The sequence below is a fragment of the Chaetodon auriga genome, chromosome 7 (genome assembly GCF_051107435.1).
Source record: "Chaetodon auriga isolate fChaAug3 chromosome 7, fChaAug3.hap1, whole genome shotgun sequence".
Classification (NCBI taxonomy): Eukaryota; Metazoa; Chordata; class Actinopteri; order Chaetodontiformes; family Chaetodontidae; genus Chaetodon; species Chaetodon auriga.
The window spans coordinates 28,143,315-28,167,816 of NC_135080.1; the positions used below are offsets into that span (position 1 = coordinate 28,143,315).

Below are 24,502 nucleotides of genomic sequence, written 5' to 3' on the forward strand. Positions count from 1 at the left end.
AGATGCCAAACAATTCCAAAGACACCAAATGCCAGACTGAAATTTATGAGCAGCTGCTGGACACCAACAAGCAGCTTTCTGAATGAACTGTGACAAGGTGTTGTTCCCCCCCCCCCCCCCCCCCCCCCCAGTCTTCCGGGAACACTAATAGGCTCCATGCAGAGCAATGTGACCAATTGAATCATCCTCGCCCTGGAGCTGGAAGCTGCAGATTGGAGGAACAGAGAGCGCTGCGCTCGGTCTGGCTCCCACACTGAGAAAACCTCTCTGGGTTGACACTACCAGTTTCTGCTTCGGACTCCTCTGGGATTTTACACCCCATCCTCCGAGGAACTAGTGGCACTCTTTCCAAGTGCCTCAGCCCCTTTGCCACTTGGCAGACCTCAGAACAGCTCTTAGGTGAAAAGGTCAGAGGGCCGTTTTTTAACCCTAACTACAGCTCTAGGTGAGTACAAAATCCAGAGTGTGATGCTGGCCAGAGCTAAGGCCCTGATCCTAGAACAATTAGTGAGTGATCAACTGTGATATGAGTGGACCGATGATCTGTTAAGGAGCCTAGCTTGTTATTCAGTTTGTTGAATCGAAACACGATTTGTCAGATGACATCAATCATGAGCACTTCATAGACTGTTAGTTACAATAAATGCAGTGAAGAAATAGTTTCCTAACTGTTTTTATTTGACATATGAGATATGAGATAAAACCATTTCTACAATCCACTGTGGTAAACTGACTGTGGGTTATCCAGATTAAAGATAACGATATTGGACACAAGGGCATCTGAAAGTCAAGATCTGTCAATTTTTTACAATGATATAGATGATCAAACAGATTAGTTTTTCTATTTCAGTCATTCATGTTGTGTGATAAAGTAGCATTACCAGAGAATAAAAGAAGTGAACAGCTGCAGACTGATTGTTACATAAACCCTTCTTCACCCCTCCAAGTTGGCGATAAAGAGACATTTCCACAAACTTGCTCTCTGAACTTGTATGTTAGCACAGATAGCTTAAAAACAGGAAAATGGCTGACTAGGCACAGTCATGCATAGCCATTATTACTAGGAGATGACTGCAGTAAGTTTAAATATTCCACTAGCCCCAGGGACCTCACATCCTTTGAGCAGTTACACAAAGTACTGTTTGTTTGTATTGTCATATAGCCGAACAACTCACCGGGAGGAAAAAACTGTTTATGTCATTATATTAAAAGTTCATTAAGTTTGTGGAATAATACTCCAAATTCAAGTTATTGATTCAAAAGTTTACTAAAATAAAAGTGAGGACATGTGTACAGTTACAAATATCAAAAATATGCATGTGTGAAATTTAATGAAGTTATATGAATTGAAATTAAATTCATGTACTACTTATTTGCATGAGCAAAACTGTTTTGAAGGGAAGATAATGCCACCCAAATAAAGTTGAGTGAGGAAGCAAAAATGTTTAATCTGTAAAGTTGCCTTTAAGATTTATTTAAAGTTGTTTAAAATTAAATTTGATATATATGATTATAAATACATTGTTCTCCTTTAGAACGCAAGACATTCACTGACAACACATTTAGTTTCTTTTCCTATGACATTCTCTCATTGCTGGGGTTATGGAAAGATGGTGGTCTTGGTTAAATATTGGAAAAGTCAACAGTGACTTGAAGCTATGTATATGAATATAAAAGATATGTTTACTTTTTGTAGCCTACACCTAACCACATGTTGGACACTGAACACAATCCCCTGTCTCTAGTGTTAAAGTCCTTGGCTTTGTACGCTCACTTTCAACCCCAAACAGCTCCCTATGGATTCTGTAGCAAAAATAACACTTCCTGAACTAGAAAAAAATGTTGCCAGTGACCATAACCCAGAAAACAAGTGTGTGTCATCTAAAGGATATTCAGCAAATCCATTCAGTAATATAAACACAGTTTTAAGGAGACAATACTGCACTTTCAACATGCAGTGTCATCATTCTGAGACATTAAAGCAACTGGTAGCTATCTTGTTATGTATTGAAAATGTACATATATCTGATACGTACTCTTAACAGTGCAGGAATGTATTTGTCTGTATGTATGTGTGTGTACACATGCACACACACACACACGCATACATTTACATAAGTTTATAATGAACCCCAAATTGCTCTTGATGCTGATGCTGTGCCATCAGTGGGTGAGTATGCATGAATGTTTATCGCTCTTGATGAGCAGCTGGCACCTTTAATTGTAGCCTCTGCCATCAGTGTCTGGCTGTGTGTGTGTGTGTGTGTGTGTGTGTGTGTGTGTGTGTGTGTGTGTGAATGGGTCAATGCTAACTTTTGTTGCAAAGCTTTAGTGGTCAGTAAGACTAGAGAAAATGTTATGCAGAAAATGCGGTCCATTTACCATTTCAATGATTGCCCTCCAAATTTATATTTTTATTGTTGAATGGCATTCCCAAAACAAACAAAGGACCCGGCTACAGATGAAAGAAGAAAGAGTAATTCAAAGGTATTGGAAATTTAATGAAATAGTACAACAGTCTTGAAATATTGAGTATCAACTTTCTTTCAGAGAGTGAAATGAGAAGATGGATATAAGTTGTCCAAAGACATCTTTGGACAGATCCATATGTTCATAACACACAGCCATGAGATTAATACTAATATTGTTGGCTTTATAACACAGGAAGCACTGCATAAAGAATCTGTTTTCATGTACTTATTGTATGCTCTAATGGCTAGTGTAGTGACTGACTGCTCCAGTGACAGCTCTGACAAAGGGAGGTCCAGAACAATACCTCAACAAGCCTCAGCCAGCACATGGCTCTCATGTGACAACCTTGCTGACTATTATCAGGCTGCTGCTTCACCCAGGCTCAAGAAAAACGTCTTCCCAAAATCAAGTACACATTTGCTCAGCACTTTCCTTATTACCCTCATGTTACTTCACCTTATGTCCCACATAAGTCCTCAGTTGCTTGGTGCTTACTTCAGAGATGAACACAGAAAACTATGCTATCCTTATTAAATGACAAATACCCAACTGACTTGGGAGTTTCTTTAAGTTTCAGTCACTGAAAACCCAAAAGCAAGTAATGTTTTTTTTAAGGTTTAAATTGGTTGAAACATGCTTTCGAAAAGTATCAAGTTCATTTCAAATTTATAATGTCACTCATCATACCCTCACGCTGAATTTATTGTTTTTGTTCAAATTTATTTAAATATCTCACTCTCCCTCCTTTTTTATTTGAAAGTTATGCAAAGTTCAAAATGAATGCATCAGAAGATAATGCAAATGCATCATAAATTCATGCTTAAAATGATAGGAAACATATATTGTAATTGGTGAACATGATGAGTGGACAGCCATGCAGTGCAGTAAGTTTAAAGCTCCCTGCAGATCAAACACGCATTCCTACTCTGCATGTCGCTGTGTTCCTCAGACAGATTCCCAGCTGGGACCTGCTCTAATCTCCTGGCAACAATATTGACATAGAAATAGAAACTCTGACGAGGACAGAACTCTAGCTGTCTGCCTGCCAGGACTGACTTCACATACATCTGGTGCTCAGAGTTCGTCGGCACATATACCCTGTACGACATACGATATGTTTACATTAGATATATGGTGATCCTGTAAATACATCTTAAGGGTCAGATTTAAAGAAACAGTTCCACATTTTGGTAAATATCATTACTGTTTTACCCAGACTTGTATGAAAATGGGGATATCAACTTAATCTTCGCGCATCCATGACTTGTTGAGCATAGTTTAGCTCGAAGGACCCACTAATCTAGATCCATCAAAAAAAAAGTCTCAAAGTCTTGAAGTGAGGCTAAAATTGTAAAGTCACATGACCTGGACTCAAATCAGACTTCATTCATTAATCTGACAACTTTATACTTGATTTGATAAAATTAAAAAAGGCTTTAACTTGACTTTACCTGAACACCAATGACTCATGACTTCACTCAAAGTTTAGCCTTTTGATGTGTAATGACTTGTTGTCCTCTCCAGGTTTTTAAAAAGCATGCAGCAGAACAGGTCTTCATTTTCCTGAAAACAGTTACTTTGAATCAGTCTTCCAGCAGTCAATCTCTCTGGGCTCAGGAAATAAATGCATGTAAATGTAAACCAGGAGAGACAACAGATATCTCCACTTATGACATATAGATGGACAAACTCTGCTGTGGTGTGAATTGTACTACAGTTGGTAATATTTAAAATAGCATTGAAATTGTTTAGGACTTAAAGAGATTTGGATTTGACATGGGACTCATTGCTCTTCACTTCTCAGTAAAGACATGAGAATTTGTTGACCCAAGTCTGGAAGCATTTCATGGTAATCCTCCGAAATAACTATAGCATTCATTGTGTCCGAAGTGAACATTCTTTCTGAGAGTGGTGTCAAAGGAATGCTGGTGGTGTGACAAAAGCAGACATGGTTCTTTCATTGGGTAGCATGGATATGCATTCATTCAATCTACCCATTTTCCAATTTTTCTGTAATAGGTGCATATTCAAACTGCTAAAAGCAGAATTTTGTACTTAACATTTAAAGGCAAGGGCATAACTTTGGGTTAAATATTGGAGATGTGAGATTTCATCCCATTTAAGAAAGTCCAGGGATGGAGTTTTTTTTGTTTGTTTGTTTGTTTTGTTTTCTGTTTTTTTAAAGACAGTTAAATATCTATTTTACGTGAGGTGAAGAGACACACCTTAACAACATGACATGTATCCTAAGTACTGTAGGGGAACACCATAAAATCCAAAACTTTGATAAAAGAACCTATTTCCAATGCATACATTTTTGATTCCAGCATTATCCTTGACTGAATTTTTGTCCAGCCTTGTACTATATGTACAATGAAATGATCCATTGATCTTAACCATACTTCTGTTTTGTATCTATCTACATTACAAAAAAATAAAAAATAAAAAAAACAGTACAGTAATTCTCAAAAGCTTCACAGATGAATCAGTTGCATTGGCATTACTGTAAACTGACTTTGCACAAAAACAAAGGAAACTGATCATATAACTTTAATACTAAAGTCCTTACACTGACTTCCAGTAAGATATAGAATTGACTTTAAAGCACTCCTGCTTCACATTTCATTATACAGTAAGACATTAATATGTAAATAGCACACACACATTATAATTTTTACAACGAACAGAATTACCAAAAACCCGACAATTTCTCATATCAACCAAGTCCTGACCCATTCAAACTATCCTTCCCTGTTAGCTAACTTACCTCATATTAGCCATATACTAGCAAGCTACCAAATAGCTAATGTTACCTAACAGTTCAACAGCTAACAAAAATCATTTAGTTATTTGACTTATGAGTGTTCAGGCCATTACAGTAGCATAACTCCTTTTGGACAGAGATTTTCCCTCTTTTACTTTCTGACCCACGAAGAATTTAAAATTGTTGGCCTTTCGCCACTCTGTTCATTTCTGCTCTTGCTGCATTGTTCTGACACCACCGCTCAGTACATCTAACAGCACCACAGGTGGAAGAACAGCAAGTGGGTTGGATGCAACCAGGTTTTTCCTGCAGGGGAGGGGTGGTCAGATTAAAATGTATTTTGTTGTTGTTGTTGTTTATTTGCTTATTGAATTACAAAATAAAATAATCAATAATTTATTAATATTTTATTAAAATAAATTATTTCCATCAAGAGATTATTATGGGGGTTGTTTTGGCTGGTTTCGATTATTGGGGGTGTTACAACCGCCCCATTCCCCCCGGTAAATGCTGATGTCCAGATGCTAACATCCTTACATTGACCTAACATGCTGATGTTTAGCAAGCAGTGTCTATGATGTTTACCATCTTAATTTAGCAAGTACAAGTACAAGTACAGCAGGTGTTGATGAGAATGTCATTAGTATGGCAGGTATTTTGTAACCAAAGTATTGCACACATTGAAATTTTAACCTGATGATGGAGCTAGATGAAAAGTCAGAGGGTTACTCTCTGGGGACCACAAATATATAAAATACATCAATCCATCCTTGGCTGTTGAGACTTTGCAATCTGGAACAAAGTCAGATGAAGAATTTGCTAATTTACACATTGTTTATGTATATGTGTAGCAAAATGTAAACTCAAAAGGTAAAGCGAAATCAGTGTTGTTTTAGCAGGTAACATTGGAGCTATTTCTTTGCCAACAACAGCTGACTACAGTTACTACTCAAATAATTTGCTAACAAATGTTGTTGAGTTTAATTTTTGACATTGCAAGGCAAGCCAACTCTCCCTTGATTTCAGTCTTTGAGCTTGGCAAGGCTAGCATATCTCTACTCCTATACTCAACAAACAGAGATGAAAATGATATTGGCATTGAGTGATTATTTTATTATTTTCTGTTTCAGGATAATCTTCACATTGACCTACCCAACTTGAGATCCATCTGCAACCATGACAACCAAATCCAACAGTAGTGTTCTGGGTGGAAAGGCTTCCTCCTCTCCTCTCTTGTCCTCTCCACCCTGCCAACGCCTGGTCACTAAAGACGGACGTTGCGCCCTTCGTCCACCTGTGTGCCCTTCAGGCTCATGGCGTGAGGCTACAGGCAGAGCCTGGCTGCTGGCCCTGCAGGACCTATGGGGACTGTTGGTTGGTCTGCGCTGGAGATGGGTCTTGCTGGCCTTCTGCGCCTCCTTCCTGGCCCACTGGCTGCTGTTTGCCTGCCTGTGGTACTTGCTGGCCCACCTCAATGGAGACCTGGCTGTGCAGGATCATGATGCCCCCCCACAGGGGCATGTGGTTTGTGTGAAGTACATTACCAGCTTCACTGCTGCCTTTTCCTTCTCCTTGGAAACACAGCTGACCATTGGCTACGGCACCATGTTCCCTAGTGGGGACTGTCCCAGTGCCATAGCACTGCTGGCTGTGCAGATGCTACTGGGGCTCATGCTTGAAGCATTCATCACAGGTACAACTCTCTTATTCCCAATGCCATCTCTCTACAAACATCATTAAGTCGTTATATCATTACAGTCTCAATTGTGGAACCCAGTGGAACCCAAACTGAAGTCAGAATTGAAGCTACTAAACATATTGGCCAAATATTAAGAAACTATTTCTTCTGGACATTACAGTTGAAAAAGTGGGATTTGTTTTGACATTCAAGGACTAGATATTTATATGTTCACAACAGCAGACATTTGAGTGTTTTGTCAAAGTCTGTTTTCCCATCGATTTGTGTTTCCCTTTCCATCAGTCTTAGTCCTAACCTTGCGCTGTTCAACCTCCAAGAAACCGTCCCTTGCCTTAACTGCGAGTAACAGTTATCTCAAAAACACATAACCATGTCCTGACTTAAGATCTAACCCCAACCTCAGAGAGCAGAGCTTTGAGAAACATAAGGGAAAACACTATTTGACGACAAAGAAATCAAGACCTGTCCTTGTGTTACAGAGTGAGTCTCTTACAATAAGACAGATTGCATTATGGAGCCCTCCGTTGATGTGTGCTAATGTAGATAATTAGAACAAAGCTTTAAATTAGTGTATGGTGGAACAAGGTTTATTTACTCCACAAGACAGGGTTGTACAATGCCATGCAGACCTCTGTCCTTTTGTGTTACCACAAAACAAACAAAAATAAAACTATAATTTATGGTGGACTGTAGAGGATGAATTGAGTCTCACAGCCTGCTTTGTAGTCCGGTGTTACAGCAGTGGATACTTCTATGTTGCTTGCCAGACGGCTGTTGTGGTAGAGGTAAAATCTTTTGGGCTTTGTGTAGGCACCTCTTGATTGCTTAAATAGATAGGTACCAGTGATGTTCTGGGCGTAAGTTAACAAGAAGCTTCTTAAGCTTCTGAGGGGTTTTTTTTTTTTTTTGTGTGTGTGTGTGTGTGTGTGTGTGTGTGATATCCATGGCAGGTTCTGTCTTTCTAATTCCAAGGGGCCTTCATCTGCTCTACCTCAGCTGCACTGATGTATAAAGGGATGTGTCTTTGCCTTCGGTTTTCTAAAATCAACAATCAGCTTCTTGGTTTTGTTGACCTTGGGTAGTCGGTTGCTCTCTGTGCACCACTTTTCAAGACTATTGATTTCACAACAGAGTTCTCTCCATGTTGGGGATTGCAGCAATGGGTATACAGAATGAACAAGAGGGGGCTGAGTAAACAGCCCTGGAGGGCTCCATCATCGAGGGTCTGTTTGTGAGGAGGTCCAATATCCAGCTGCACTCAAGTCCTGAATGCTAAGTTTGACAGTCAGGTTCATGGGGAGATTGTGTTGAATGCTGAGGTGAAATCAACAAACAACATTCGGATGTAGGTGTTGATTGAGTGGAAGGCAATGGAGATAACTTTCTCTATGAGTGTGTGTTGGTTCTGAACACAGACCATTGAGGGTCTAGGCTGGCTGGTATGTTGTCAGAGAGACAGTCTTTCAAACCAATCATTCTCACCAAGGGGCAAAAGACCACTTCACAGAAACAGTTTAAAATCTTGGTTTACTATTTCCCTATAAATACATTAGTATCAACGGGAGAACATGTAGACTTGTTCCTCTGTTAATTCCTTAATAATTAAGAGAGGAAGGGAAAACAGTCAGAGTCCTACTCACAAGAGGTTGGGGGAGTCCAAGGCCTAAGGGCAGCTAATGACCTAAATATAAAGAATGGACAATGCATCATCAAGTCAAATTTTCCATTTTTAAAGCAGCTGCCTGGTTGGAGATCAATACACAAGCTAAAAATATTTAGCATTTAGAAGTAGAGCATATGCAGCCACACTGAACTGTTGCTCAGGTGGTTGGCCATTAACAATAGTACTTGTCGTTCCCGCCCCCCTAACCAAAAGTGACTGTAGCCTAAATTTTTCCCATGTACAGAAACAGAACTCATGTTGGACAAAAGCAACTGCCAAATGAATGGCCTGTGATGTAAAGTTGCTAATGTTTGCCTCAGCAGTATAGAACTTGCTTCAGACTTTCATTGCATGCCTCCTGTTTCTTCTCTAAAAGTACAACACCTCTATTGCTGTCAACACACAGGAGAGTAATGTGATCTGGTGGTGTACATGAATGGTGAAGGAAGTAGAAATGTCTAGAATGTGGAGCACATGAAGCACCACCCATTTTCACACCTGGCCAGTTTCAGAATTGTTTTTTTTTTTTTTTTTTTTTTTTTTCTCCATTAGCAATACAGACATCCCTGTTTTCAAGCATTTCTGAGCAGTTGTATAGGTCTGTAAGTTGTAGGTCTGTGAGTATGCTTAGTATGCTTGACATGTAGAAGTCAAAAATCAAAACTGTATAAATGTGTGAAGGGATGACTACACTAAATGATCACACTCACAGGCTGGCAAAAAAAAAAAAAACCTACTATCATAGTGAGGGGAGAAATACAATGAAACATTTAAATATGGGAACATAACTGTCAACACTGGGATTTGAAAATAACAGAAGTTTTCCGCCACCCGCCCTGGGCCATTCCACTACTGTCCAAATACCCCTTACATTTGGACAAGAGTACACACAGTGAATCCTAAAATCCCCACTAAGCAACCATTTGCCCTGAAATACCAGAGACAACTGGCAGGAGAGGGCAATAATGAAAATGAGGTATAAATAAGTAATTGGTTGAGGATGTCCTTGCACCTCTTGGGCGCACTTATGCATGGCAGATTTGCCATGCTGCCTCATGTCGGCTTTCCCTCCAGTTGATACACCAACATATTTTACAAAATGAAAGACTTTGGCTGATGTTATAGCATTTTGTCAGGTACTCCATTCCTCCGATCTTCTTCTTTTTCCTCGTTTTATTGGTGGGTGCAGTTTTAGTGAATGCTTTCTTATCATTAGATGTCACAGCTAATGTTCTACATACTGTCACCTGTCAACATTACGAAGAACTTTTTCTTTCTTTTTTTTTTTTGAAAGTTACAAATGTGGGAGATTTACAGGAAAATATTAAACAGGAGGACAGTGGGAGAGAATGGTAAAATATGGGGGAATCCCAAGAAAACTGGGAATGCTGACAAATTCCTGCCCACCTTCTCACCTCCACACATCTGGGCAGTTTTTCTATTTTGGAAAATAACAAAAGTTGTCAGATATAGCCCCGCATCCAAAACTGGAAGCTGTGGGGGAGGGGAGGGGGCATGCAGACCCTTTAGCCTACCTACGGAAGGACTTAACTTGTATCCCATCATGGCCCCATTAGAAAATCTCATTTTGGCATCTGAACGCTGGCCCAAGACTGGTTCTGTGGGAAAATGTTGGGTGGAGGAACAAGCAGACAACCAAAACCAAATAAAAAAGCAAAAACAGAACAATATTATAAATTGGACTTGAACACTGAACATGTCATGTTCTAATGTTACTTAATTTCCATTGAGGCCTATCCATTTTGTGACTCTAAAGCATCTTGTGATTTTTACCTACACTGCTTTTGTCAGGACCTGATTTGTTTTGCTGTGATTTCCTACAAACCAGCATGAGACAAACATTTTCCACTAAGAAGGACAAAACCTCTCAATATCATATTACATTGAAGTGTTATTGTGTTCACCTTCAGGTGCATTTGTAGCCAAGATTGCGCGTCCCCAGAAGCGAGCAGGAGCCATTGAATTCAGCCCCCAGGCAGTGGTGGGCCAACACCAGGGACAGACGTGTCTCATGTTACGAGCCACCAATGTGCTGCAGCGACCTCTGGTGGATGTAAAGGTGAGTGCTGTGTTGTATGAAGAGCATGACGGTCAGGCCCTACACCAAACCTCTCTGGACTTCCACTTGGATCATCTGGGCCAGCAGCCCTGTCCCTTCTTCATCTTCCCACTCACCTTTTACCACCCCCTGGACCGCCGGAGCCCCCTCTATCCTGCCCTGTGTGAGGGCTTATCCAACCACTTTGAATTGGTGGTCTTTCTGTCAGCTTTGCAGGAGGGAACTGGTGATTCCTGCCAGAAGAGGACCTCCTACCTGCGCCAAGAAATTCAGTTTGACCGTCGCTTTGTCTCTGCCTTCGGGCTGGATGCGCGGGGGAGATATATGCTGAGCACCCAGCATTTTGACACGACTCACTCAAAGGAGCCTTTGAGTAAGGACTGTGTGGTGCAGATCAATGGTGACGGTAGTGACAGGATGGAGTAAGGTTTGCTGAAGGGGAAGTGTCATTGGGATAATTTCTGAGAGATAACAAGGGAGGGTAACAATGGGGAAGACATTTTTGTCAAGGAGATACCAATTTAAATCCTTTTCCATTTTCTAACTTCCATAAGCAGCACATTAGGTCACACTACTCTACAAGGCGGTGCAGTAGTACAGTGGTTTGCATCTTTGAAGGTTTTAGGGTTGAACCTGGTTGACTGGCTAGGGCCTTTCTGTGTGTAGTTTGCATGTTTGTATGTTCTCCCTGTGCCTGCATGGGTTTCCTCTGGGTGCTCGTTTCCTCCCACAGTCCAAAGACATACAGGTTAGATTAATTGGCGACACTAAATTTGTCTGAGTGTGAGCATGAATCTGTCTTTATGTGTCAACCCTATGACTTACTGGTAAACTGTCCAGGGTGTACACCAGCTACCGCCCAGTGTCAGACTATAAGACCTGACCACCCCCACCAACCACAGATATAGCTAATGGATGGATGCTCCACAGCTTGCTCTGGCCACCCCCATTTCAGTCACATCCAAAGGACCATGACACCATAAACAATACTGTATTGTTGAATGTGTGTGGGGGGTTTTTTTTTTTTTTTTTTTGTACTTTCCAGGCACCCACTTCTTCCAGTTAATTTTACTTCACATTGCAAATCATTTTACAGATACTTGAAAACGTAAATTCATGTTTCCTTTCATTCTTGTCAAAGTTATGGTGGTGTGTAGTATTGCAGTGCTACATGGGAATTTTCATAGCCCACTGAAGCAGAAACGAGTGAGTCTAAAACAATGTTAGTGGCACCATCTGCACAGTGATGCTTTGAGCTAAATTCTAATGTTAGCATGCTAACACACTGACCATGGCTAAATCCAAATGTCCACTGATAGGACTTACTGGCTGATCCCTCCAGGACTTCTGCCATATGTACTGTCATCGCATCAAGTATGTGTGGTCTCTGGCTCATGAAGTGATAAAATTCCCTATAGGACAGGATTTATAACACAAAGAGAGAGGTGAAAGAATGAATAAAAGATGCTAAAGGTTGATATAATATACTTTGATTATGTGAACATCTTAAGTCCAGACATATGGATTCAGCCAGTGCTAACATGCAGTCTATGTTTACCATGGTCACCATCTTAGTTTAGTGTGTTAGCATGTCAACATTTGCTTATAGTTAAGCACAAAGCACAGCTGAAGCTGATGGGAATATGTCATTACTTTTGCAGGTATTTGGTCATAAACTAAAGTATTGCACAAAGTGAAATTTTGTTCTCAGGATGCACCACCAAAGTTTGCATGATACATCTTGAGGGTAAGATAGGATAAGATAAGATAAGATAAGATAAGATAAGATAAGATAAGATAAGATAAGATAAGATAAGACTTTATTGATCACACACCAGGGAAATTAAGTTGTTACAGCCAGCAAATATTACAAAGAGCAAAAAACAGTGACAAAGAAGGGTCAAGATAAAAAGTATACAGGATATAGACTAGAAAAAATCAACTCAACCAACCAACAAATCAAGCAACCAACAAATCAAGACTTTCAAATCAAGACAGACATTCACAAATTAAAATCTTATAAATGTCAAACAGAAATATAAAGTATATGCGATTTGTAGTGAATGTATTAAAACACTGTAATGGTCCTTAATCCTGTTCCCTGTGGATTTCATGGCATTTAATCATTACATTGATTTAGTTTAACAATGCATTACACCTGTGGATTTAAATATTTTATGAAATTGAAGGGAATATTTTCCACATCATAAGAGAATCATTTTTGGAACAGAAGGTAATTTAAAATTGACATGCCTCAGTGCCAGCCCTGTAAAACTGCATACGGAATAAGTGGGAGGTATATTCAAGTGTTGAAAGAGCAAGTACTAATAAAGAAGGGAGAGAATGCAATGACTCTTCTGTAATCTCTACATAAGGGCATTCATGTTACTGATTAATGATGTGCTCTACCAATGTTTGTGGACTAGCAACCAAACTGAAGCAATATGCCATAGGCTATCCACATGAGCTGATAATCACAACAAACTCAAAAATCAAATGGTTGTAATTCCACTGTCAATGTTAAGCTGCTAAGGTTATTCATTGGAAGCCTTTCGGAACAAAGACACGTTCATGTCTTAAAAAGCGAGCTATCTAACATTAGACTGACCTGCATACAATGACATATGGCTTCGTAGTGACAGATGATATGACTGATATTGACTGCTGATTGATTTGTAGATTAACGCCTATATTTTTAAAATCATTGCCCAAATCATTATGCAGAGCATAAATTAATGTATTATGTTCAGTTTGTATGATAATGAATGTCTAGATTTTGCAAATAAAGTTAGGAGATTAGGAACAAGTCTAGATGTTGTAGAACATATGTTTGTATGTGGAGTAGTTTCCCTTTAACCTCCAAAGACCCGAACTCTTGCATAGCATGCATTTTTAATTTCTCTTTGCTATTTGGGCTGATTGGGACCTGATGAGTGTAAAAACAAAGAATTGTCAGTCTATTATTATTATTATTATTATTATTATTATGATTATTATTATCATTATTATTATTATTATTATGATTATTATTATTATTATAACATCTAGAATATAATATATATATATATATATTAATGTGGACACCAGGCCCTTGTAGAGCAAAATTTAGTATTGTGGTCTAAACCCAAAATGTGATGTCCACATATGTGGACGCCAGGTCCTAGGAGGTTAAGGGCTGTTGACATGAAGAACATCACTGTTTTAGCTATATGGTTTAAAAGAAACAATTTTGGAAGTTCTTACAAAAGAGAGGGAATGTTCCGCAAAATCTTATTGTGAAGGATGAGATCTCAGTGTATCTCATATATTTTAGTGCTTTTGTACAGTGTACATTACATGAAATAAATATTTTCTAAACAAGCTTTGAAGTGACTCGACCATTTCCTCATTTACAGAAGCTTAAGGACTCCATGAACTCCTACTTCATAGTTACTATGGTACCAAGGTACTGTACTGCCTGGAGGATGTGTGCTTTTCCCCATCCGGTATAAGGGTGCTCTACACAATTGTGCATTGACTGACATAATCTCTAAATGTGTCAGTAACATCCAGTTGAACAATAGACGTAACAGAGTATATACAATTTAAGATAATGTGTAATATATACATTTAACTTTTACTAACTTCCCTCTCCATCTCACATTTGCCTGATGCTGTTCAGTTTGCACTTTGGCGTCTCACCACTGAGATCCATTGAAGCTGCTGACAGACACCTGTGGAATATTCAGAACACAGGCACACTCATACACACACCTGAATCTGAGGTAAGCGTATTGTCTCACTTCCTGTTTCTGGTTGCTGTGTTAGTAGTAGTGTATGTCTCTCGCTCTTGCTCATCTAAGTGTAATTTGCTCTGTCTTTTATAACAGCGGCTTATTACCCGCTATTTAAATTAACATTAGTTCTGTTCAAGCACCCATAAGTCTGTCTATTTAGCGACCGCTAATTTCACTCGTCTACACACTTGCCTGCTCTGCTGACTACATCAGTTTAGCCTAGCAGCTAGCGATGGCTTCCCGCTGTTCCTCTCCAGCTCTCTCCTGCTTGGTGTGTCAGATGTTTAGCTACTTCTCTGCCTCCTTTAGTGATTACATGTAATAATGGGTATATGAAATAAATGTAGTTTATTTGGTGAGTTTGAGTGACAACGGTCACACAGCTGTCTAAGGACTGTCTCTCGACGGATGGACAGCTGTGTGACCGTTATCACAGAGACCTGGCTGGACGATAACATCCCGGACGCAGCAGTGGAGCTAGCAGGACGCTCTCTGTATCGGGCGGACAGGTCTGCAGCTTCAGGTAAGAGCAGAGGCGGAGGTTTGGCGCTGTACGTACACAATGCCTGGTGTACAGCTACACACACCGTCGGCACATTCTGCTCTCCTGATTTGGAATACCTGGCGGTGAAATGCCGACCGTTCAAGCTGGTTAGAGAACTCTCGTCCATTGTTATTGTGGCCGCCTACATCCCACCGCGGGCTAATGCTAAGCTAGCATTAGAAGAGCTGTACTGCCTAATAAGCGGGCAGATGAACGACAACCCAGAAGCGGCTGTGATTGTGGCGGGAGACTTTAATCATGTCGAACTGAAGGCAGTGTTTCCCAAATTTCACAAGTACATAGACTTTCCTACCAGAGACAATAACATTTTGGATCAGGTCTACTGCAACATCCCTGCTGCTTACAAGGCTGCAGCAGCTCCACACCTGGGCATGTCAGACCACATCTCAGTGGAACTGATTCCTGCATACAAGCCTCTGGCCTGCAGAACAAAGCCAACCACCAGGACAATACAGGTATGGACTGTGGAGGCCTCGTCTGCACTTCGGGACTGCTTTGAGCACACAGACTGGAGTGTGTTCAGTGAAGGGGCAGACCTGGAGGAGTATACATCATCTGTATTGTCCTACGTTCAGTTCTGCACTGATGTTGTCCTCCCTGTTAAGACCATCACAGTGTTTCCTAACCAGAAACCATGGCTGGACGGCACAGTACGGTCCCTGCTGAAAGCACGGGACACTGCCTACAGATCTGGAGATAGGCTGGCTTACAGCAGGGCTCGAGCAGAGCTGAAGAAAGGAATTAAGCAGGCCAAGCTCCGGCATAAACAGAAAATTGAAGACCACTTCAATAACAACAACCCCCGGAACATGTGGAGAGGCATCAGAACCATGACGGACTACAAGTCCAGCACTCAGCTCGCCAGCCACGACCCCACTCTGCCTGACACCTTAAACAGCTTCTTTGCCCGCTTTGACACATCAGGCAGCAGAGAAGCTACAAATCTACCCAGGCTGGAGGAGCAGCACCAGCCCCTCGTCCTACAGCAGCACCAGGTGACATCCACCCTGAGGAGGATCAACACCCGCAAAGCTACAGGACCGGATAAGGTGTCAGGCCAGACTCTGAGAACATGCACTGACCAGCTAGCAGGAGTGTTCCTGGACATTTTCAATCTGTCCCTGCAGCTGTCAATAGTTCCTGAGTGCCTCAAGTCCTCCACCATCATACCGGTGCCTAAGAAGACGTCCGCCACCTGCCTGAACGATTACCAGCCTGTTGCTCTAACCCCGGTAATCATGAAGTGCTTTGAACGGATTCTTCTCAGGTACATCAGAGACTTCATCCCCTCGGACCTAGACAGCCTTCAGTTTGCCTACACTGTAAACCCGAATAAGTTAGCAGAACTCAAAAAAAGTGAGGCAATCAGTTGCCACATTTTTTTTGAGTTCATAAACTCAAACATTTGAGTATATCAGAGCTTAAATATTTGGAGTTGATATTAGATATACTTTTAAATTACTCATAAATTGAATTACTGATTAGGCCAACTCAAAAATTGTCAGTACATGGTACTCAAATAATTCATTCATCTTTCTCATTGCAATAACTAAAGATAACTTAATAATTTCAAGCATGAAAACTCAGGATTTCATGTTCAACGAACTTAACATTTATTAGCTTTATCTTTCAATCTTCCGATTACACATGACTCAAAAACATTGACTTGCTTAAAGTCAAAATCATTTACCCTCACACTTAAAATATTTGTGGCAACTGATTGCCTTAAACATATTAAGTACTCTTAACTTAAAAGTAGTGGTGGAAAATATTCAAAATCAGTAAAAACAAAATGTCAGTGTCAACACTTAGCATATCGGTTAAACAACAATAAAATGTAAATTACATCAACAACTTTGTGCCATTATGCTAAACACCAGTTGAATACTGTAGAGCAGCAACTTGAACATCAACAGTTGAACAATAGTCACCACAGACCATGACATATTCTTGTTGTCTACTTTGCTCTAACAGGGTAAGCCCTTAGAATCCACATGTAACATGAGGTCATTGTTGTCAAGTACTCTTGACTTAAAAGTAGTAGTGAAAAACATTCAAAATCAGGAAACTGTTCATACAACATTACCCTTTGAGTTTTGAAAAAATATTTACCCACACCTGTGCTTTGTAGCATAAAATGAAACAGAAATATTTGAAAGAAACAATTACAAAGGCACAATTTGGGCAATCTGGTTGTAAACTTGCAGTGCAGCAATGTAAACAATTTTCAAAATCATAAGGCACAGTGTGTAGCCTTCCTTTGGCTATCTGGTTTAAATCTAGTAACTTCAGGACGCACTGTGTAGTTCTAGAAAAGACATTCAAATTCAAAAGCAAAATTCACAATATCCCAACATCCCATCCTCGGGGGATGATAAAGTCTCTGTAACACTGTTTGCCACTGGGTAGGCAATTACTTTAAATCAGTAAAACAGCCTGAAACTTTGAGGCCAGATTCTTTCCCCAAACTACACCTTGTAAAAACAAAATGTCAGTGTAAACGCATATCGGTTCAACAACAATAAAGTGTAAATTACATTAACAACTTTGTGCCATTTGGCTAAAAAAACAGTTGAATACTGTAGAGCAGCAACTTGAACATCAACAGTTGAACAATAGTCACCATGGACCATGACATATTCTTGTTGTGGACTATGATCTAACAGGGTGAGCCCTCAGAACCCACAACTCCTTTTCAGATCTATAGTTACACATGTAACATGAGGTCATTTTTGAGAGTCTATAGCTTTGGTGACAATTTAGAGTTATCCAGACCAAGCAGGATTTTCTGTGTGAACTCAAATGTGTTGGTCAGTCCCTTCGGATAGGAGAGATGTAGAGCATAAATCAGGCCAAACATTACCAGAAAGGCATCAGCAAGCCTGGGGAGGTCGACCACGACATCACCCTCTAGGATGACGGAGATTTTCTCTGGGTGGTAGTGAACTGGGCTTGTGGCATCGTCACTCACGGTTGTAAGGAGGACCACTGACGCATCCCCCAGGTCTGGCTCATCCATATCATCCTGAAAAAATGAAAAGGCCAATAAAATATTAAAAACCAAAGAAAAAATATAATATAAAGAACAGAGGTTGACTGAAAGAGCTGTGAAAAAAAATCTGAAAAAAATATTTATCTCATACATTTTTAGAGCAGTTGTTTTGAGTGGACAAAATGTCCTTAAGGGTCTCAAAGGATGGATTTTGAAAGAGGGTTAAGGTTTCTAAACATCTTGCCAAATGTTTGCAGTTGAACACTGGCCCATTTACAGAAATGTTAATGTGTGTTTTCCTTATACATAAGTAAATTAAATGAAAATATGAATAGGTTAATTTCAGTGGTGGAAAAAGTACTGAAAATCTGTACTCATGTACAAGTACTATTACATTGCTAAAATATTACTCAATTACAAGTAAAACTACTGGTGTTAGAAAAATACTCAAGTAAAAGTACAAAGTATTCATCAAAAAAAGTACTCAGAGTATTAGTTACTTTTAACCGGTGATGTGACGTCACCTCTCCAGACTAAGATCTACATTTTGTGTCTTTTACTTTACTAATTGTCAACAACTAACAATCAATTAATCATTAATAATTGATCAGGTATAAAACAAGTGTTTTTTCCTTAATTCTGATTGGTTGGGTCTCTTTTTTTTCTCATTTCAAGTCTTTATTTCTTTACTCAGCAAATGTCTCCGGCAGACAAAAAACAAAATTAGATGAGGTGCAGTTGTTGCCACGACTATTTATTAAATATCCATGAATACATTTTTAACTGGTTAAATTCTTAACATAAAATCAACTAAAAATCAATCATTAATGTCCTTTGTTTTGTTTCGTTTTTTTGTCCATATCTCCTGGTTTTCATCGGCTTGTTTGCTGTCAAATCAGCTTATTGGCGACGCAGCTAAAATCTCTGGATATTAATTAAAATTGTACTCTGTACTCAACTATGATTTTAAAAGTAACTAAGTAGATTACATGGCATAATGAATACTTAAGTACAAGTAAAAGTACAGAATTGAAAACCTACTCATAAAAGTACAAGTACCCAAAAAAACTACTTACGGCACATTTGCTAGGACCCAGTATACAGCACAAAGTTTGTAAACTTTACGTGATGTGCTGAGAGGGTTAGCTATTTCCAGATCGTCAATATATAGCTGGAGTGCTAGGTGTAGATCTTCTGTTGAGAGCAATTCATTCTCCTGGAAATGAGAGCCATCACGATATGACACATAACAACCAGGCTCAGCATTTGGTTCTCTGATCTTGCTCAGAATATCTGTGTTTTTAAACAGCTCCTGAAGCATTTGAAGGATTGGTACATACATGATGGTATGACCAGGTGCTTCTAAATGGTACTCTACTGGCATTACCAATGGATAGTTGTGCTCTATAAATGTCTTTCTTTGCTTGTAAGAGGACAACTCTGCACCTTTGCAAGTAGCACTAAATACAACATTAGAGTCCATGACAGCACTGACAATGTCATTGAGTGTGGAATCTGTAATATTGTGACCATGTCTCTGCAATATATCATTAATGGCATCCTTGATCAAGGGCTGAGATAAAGAGAAGATCTGATTCAAGTTGTCAACTATTTCTTGTGTAGCTGTGTTCGACACATGAAGGATAGCCTGCATCTTTAGAAATAAAGAAGCCGCATTAAGTTTGAGCTGATTTTTCAGTTTCGAAGTATCACACTGCTCATCATCCTGCATTTGCGTGCTCTGAACTGGACGCTCTTCATCCGAATCAGTAGTGACATTAGAGCTGGTAGCATGTTGATTCTGAGTATGCTCAAAGACAATGTCACTAGAAAAGTCTGATGCAAGACTACCTTGGTGCACTCTACTTTTATGGGAGTTAAATGAAGAGTATACATTTGTGCTATAGTCACAACCTCTGTATGGGCATACCACTGTCTCATGCTTTTTTAAGTGTGATCTTATGTGACTGAGGAGTACAGACTCTGAAAATGGTTGCTCAGATGTGCATAAAGGACACTTAAAAGTCACAAGTTCCTGATTTTCATTTGCACTGCTGTTTTGTTTTTGAGTATGATATCTTGACAGGTGAGTACTCAGTGCACTAAGTGTCTGAAATGTGCACATGCAATCATCATGGAGGCATGGGAGTGGGCTAATTTTTGAAAAGTGGCTGTGCTGCAATCTACAGTGTTTAAATAGATATGTTCTAGTGGTAAAAAAAAGCTGAACATAACTTACAGTGCCAAGTCATGTTCGTTGCAGCAACCTGAAAAAACACACAAAAAATATTATTTTACAGGGCACCAGTTATGAAGTTTAAACCTCTATCAGAGCTATCAAAGTAGAACAAAACACACCAACATTGCTTAAAACAATATTATATGTGTTAGCCTGTTAGACTATTCAATCTGCAACATTTTACACACACACACACACACGCGCGCGCGCACACACACACACACACACACACACACAGCCTGACAGTTGAACCTGAATTTGCCAACAAAAAGTATTACCTATCTGTGCTAACCACAAAGAAGAAAAAAACAATTTTATCTAACCAGATAATTTAACTTTAAGCTAGACACAACATGTGGTGCTACAGTTAGCGTTCTGCTGCAGAGAATAACTTTTAGCTACACACAACACATGGTGCTAGAGTTAGCTTTCTGCTTTCACACACTGACGCAGCTTCAACACAGATTAAGAGTTGAAGCTGCTGCACCCCTCCCGCCACACACACACACACAGCCTGGCAGTTGAACCTGAATTTGCCCACAGGGCAAAAAAGATATCACCTATCTGTGCAGTGAACCAAAATCACTCATTTGAACTGCAGAAAATTGGGCTGGTAGCATTCATAAATTCTAATCTTAGTAAACACAAAGAAAAAAACAATTTTATTTAACCAGCTAATTTAACACATGGTGCTAGAGTTAGCTTCCTGCTTCTACACACTGACGCATCAACACAGATTAAGAGTTTTAATTTTGAGCAGTCACTGCATGTTTGGTATCACCAGTTTTTACAACTACATAACATTCACCGTGCAACACAGCTAACATTAATTGGCGAGATGACTTTGCATGTTAGCTTGCTGCTAACCTAACGGTTACCAATTTTACATGGCTGACGTGACTCAGTCCGTTTAAAAACACGTTGAACCGCCTGAAACAAACATTCAAACGAGATTTATGTCGACTACTTACATTTAACCCAATGGCGCAGCGCGGACTACTAATGTTGTCTCCTTCGGTTAGTTGGTCCGTTGATCCCGACGTTCTCTGCCAGTCCGCCTCGCGGTCTTCTTCTTCTTTTGTTTCTTGGCAGTTTCGACGCTCCAAGGCGTATTACTGCCCTCCACAGGTTAGTCCGTGAGTCACAGTCTTATCTCATATTCTCCCATACAGTCTTGTATCACACAGGAACAGTAAAATTGCTGTCTCAGTCTGTTGATGATTGTTATGGAAGCCAAATAGCGTTATAATAGAAAATGGAACTAATCCCAAATCTGTTAATGTTTTAAAAAGGTCTCTCAGCACAATAGACTACATTCAAGCAAAATATGTTTCACTGTCTCAGGGTGTCCACACTCACATAGCCCAGTACTGTTTCCCAATTATATAAAAAATCATTGTTTAATCCACAGTGCCCCAATCTTAATCTGCACATTTTTACAGAATCTTTTCGGTTTCCTTGACAATAAATTACTTTTTTAATTTTGGGGTGAAAAGAGAAATAGTGTCTTCCCTTGCTTTCTTTTTCGCATTGTCTCTGCCATGCATTCTCCATTCTTTAATTTTCGTTCTCATTTCCACTCTTTCCATAGGAAGAAGGTGTGCATGTGTAACCTACACAGTACAAATCTATCTGATGCAATGGATTTATTCTTAATTGATTCTTGGTTTGATTTATTCATGTTTAATAGATACTTTTTTATATAAGTAACTACGAGTTAATTATTTTAAGTAGGTTACACAAATCTGCAAAAAGTTCATATTAATCAAAAATTACAAGTTAAATAAACTGAAAAGACAGATAATGCTACTGGCAATCAACATTTATAAGTAGAACTTTTAAGAAAATTTTAAGTTAACAAGACTTATACCAATTAATTATTTTGAGCATTCAGATTTACAGTGTCTTAAGTTGTATGTAAACTATGTTTTTAAGTTAATCTTACTTAATATAGCCATAGTTCAATTTAATCAAAACATATTAGTTCAAATTACTCAAAATGGAACAACATGTTAAATGAACTTGACATAATTAAGTTATTAGAACTTTTTTAAAAACTTTGAGTATGCATAACTTAATTTATTTAAGTACTTTGAACATTTGGGTTTACAGTGTACAGAGGGAATCGGTCTACAGAGGATGCTGTCTCCATCACCCTGCACACAGCCCTGACCCATCTGCAGCAGCCCAACACCTATGTCAGGATGCTATTTGTTGACTTCAGCTCAGCTTTTAACACCGTCATCCCAGACAAGCTGGCGCTGAAGCTACACGCGGTGGGTCTGCCTGCGTCACTGTGCCACTGGATTAGAGACTTTCTCACCAACAGGCCTCAGGTGGTGAGAATAGGGAACACAACATCATCCCCTCTGGTCCTCAGCACGGGCATGCCACAGGGTTGTGTGCTCAGCCCAGCCCTCTTCACCCTGTTCACACATGACTGTGCTGCCATCCACCCCACGAACACAGTCGTGAAGTTCGCGGACGACACTACAGTAGTGGGTCTCATCTCAGACAACAACGAGACCCACTACAGAGAGGAGATTCACCAGCTCACCCAGTGGTGTTCAGCCAACAACCTGGTTCTGAACACAGGAAAGACCAAGGAGGTCATTGTCGACTTTTGGAGGTCCAGGAAGACGGATCACGCCCCCCTCTTCATGGACGGAGAAGTGGTGGAGCGTGTGGACAACATCAAGTTCCTGGGCCTCCACATCACATCTGACCTCTCCTGGTCTACGAACACCTCCCGCCTGGTGAAGAAGGCACAACAAAGGCTTTTCTTCCTCAGGAAACTGAAACGGGCTGGACTTTCCTCTCGGCTGCTCGTGAACTTTTACAGGGCCACAATCGAGAGTATCCTCTGCCTCAGTGTGACAGTGTGGTATGGCAGCTGCACGGCACAGGAGAGGAAACAACTGGCACGGGTGGTAAAAACTGCACAAGGCATCGTGGGCTGCCCCCTTCCTGACCTGGACTCTATATATGCAGGCCGGGTCAAGAAGAGGGCAAGATCCATCGCCACGGACCCCAGCCACCCGGGCCACAGACTGTTTGTACCGCTTCCATCAGGAAAGTGGTACAGGAACATACGAACAACCACCAACAGACTGAGGGACAGCTTCTTCCCCAGAGCTGTCAGGGCTATCACCCCCTGCAGCACCTCACACACACCTCACCACCCCGCAGCAACACCCACACGCTCACCCCCCCCCCGCAGTCACACACGCACATCTACACACACACACACCCCTTCCCCCGCCGCCTCACCCCCCCCCCTACTGCCAAACACACATTCCCCCCCACATAGCCACACACAGTCACTCCCACCTATTGGAGGGAGAGACTGTGAGAACACTTCTTTTGCACATTTGCACCTTCTGTGTACTTAACATTTAAGTATACACACAGTACCATTGCATTTTATGTATATTGTATATATACGTTTCAAATGCTGACTTTTTATGTCCTTTGAGTTTATCTTATTTGTGAATTTATGTTATCTGTGAGTTTATTTTATCTAGATGTGAGTTCATCTTATTTTATTTTATCTTATTTTATTATCTTTTCTTTTTCACACGGGGGTTGCAATGCAAATTTCATTGACATGGCCATGCTCAATGACAATAAAAGCAATCTTGAATCTTGAATCTTGAGTTGGAGGCGAGGCTGAGTGAATTGGAAGCGCAGCTTTGCACCATGGAAACCAAACCACTTGCAGTAGTTAGCCATGCCCCCATAGCCGGTGCGGACCGACCAAGTGCAGCTTTGGCTAGCTGTCCCTCGACAGCTCCTGAGCAGCCAGGAAACCAGGGAGGCTGGGTGACTGTTCGAAGGAAGAATAGTCCCAAGCTGAAGCCCACGGGTCACTACCAACCACTTCATTTCTAACAGGTTCTCCCCACTCAGCGACACACCCACTGAAAAACCAACTCTGATTATTGGCAGCTCCATTTTGAGAAACGTGAAGTTAGCGACACCCGCGACCATAGTCAAACACCTGCTGGGAGCCAGAGCGGGCGACGTCAAATCAAATTTGAAACTGCTGGCTAAGGATAAGCGTAAACCCAGTAAAATTGTTATTCACATTGGCAGTAATGACACCCGGTTACGCCAATCGGAGGTCACTAAAATTAATGTGTGTACATATGCAAAGACGATGTTGGACTCCATAGTTTTCTCTGGACCCTCCCAAATCTGACCAGTGATGACATGTTTACCTGCATAACATCATTCAATCGCTGGCTGTCGA

The 24,502-nt window shown here is 40.4% G+C and overlaps 1 protein-coding gene and 1 long non-coding RNA gene across 2 annotated transcripts; one reads left to right on the forward strand and one right to left on the reverse strand.

The window, feature by feature from the left end:
• Window positions 1–407: 407 nt before the first annotated feature.
• Window positions 408–14,025, forward strand: kcnj13 (potassium inwardly rectifying channel subfamily J member 13). The gene is made up of 3 exons (XM_076735402.1): window positions 408–445; window positions 6,367–6,929; window positions 10,530–14,025. The coding sequence occupies exons 2-3, from the start codon at window positions 6,413–6,415 to the stop codon at window positions 11,102–11,104; spliced, it is 1,092 nt and encodes a 363-aa protein (XP_076591517.1). The 5' UTR covers window positions 408–445; window positions 6,367–6,412; the 3' UTR covers window positions 11,105–14,025.
• A 3,703-nt stretch (window positions 14,026–17,728) lies between these two features.
• LOC143323881 (uncharacterized) lies at window positions 17,729–21,300 on the reverse strand. The gene is made up of 3 exons (XR_013077417.1): window positions 21,222–21,300; window positions 20,251–20,278; window positions 17,729–18,044 (listed from the first exon to the last, which is right to left on the reverse strand). It is a non-coding gene; the product is annotated as an uncharacterized LOC143323881 (long non-coding RNA).
• Between the last annotated feature and the right edge of the window lie 3,202 nt (window positions 21,301–24,502).

Coding starts and splice junctions, on each gene's coding strand:
- kcnj13 (XM_076735402.1), top strand. CDS start 6,413: ATGACAACCAAATCCAACAGTAGTGTTCTGGGTGGAAAGGCTTCCTCC. Junction 6,930..10,529: donor GCTTGAAGCATTCATCACAG/GTACAACTCTCT, acceptor GTTCACCTTCAG/GTGCATTTGTAGCCAAGATT.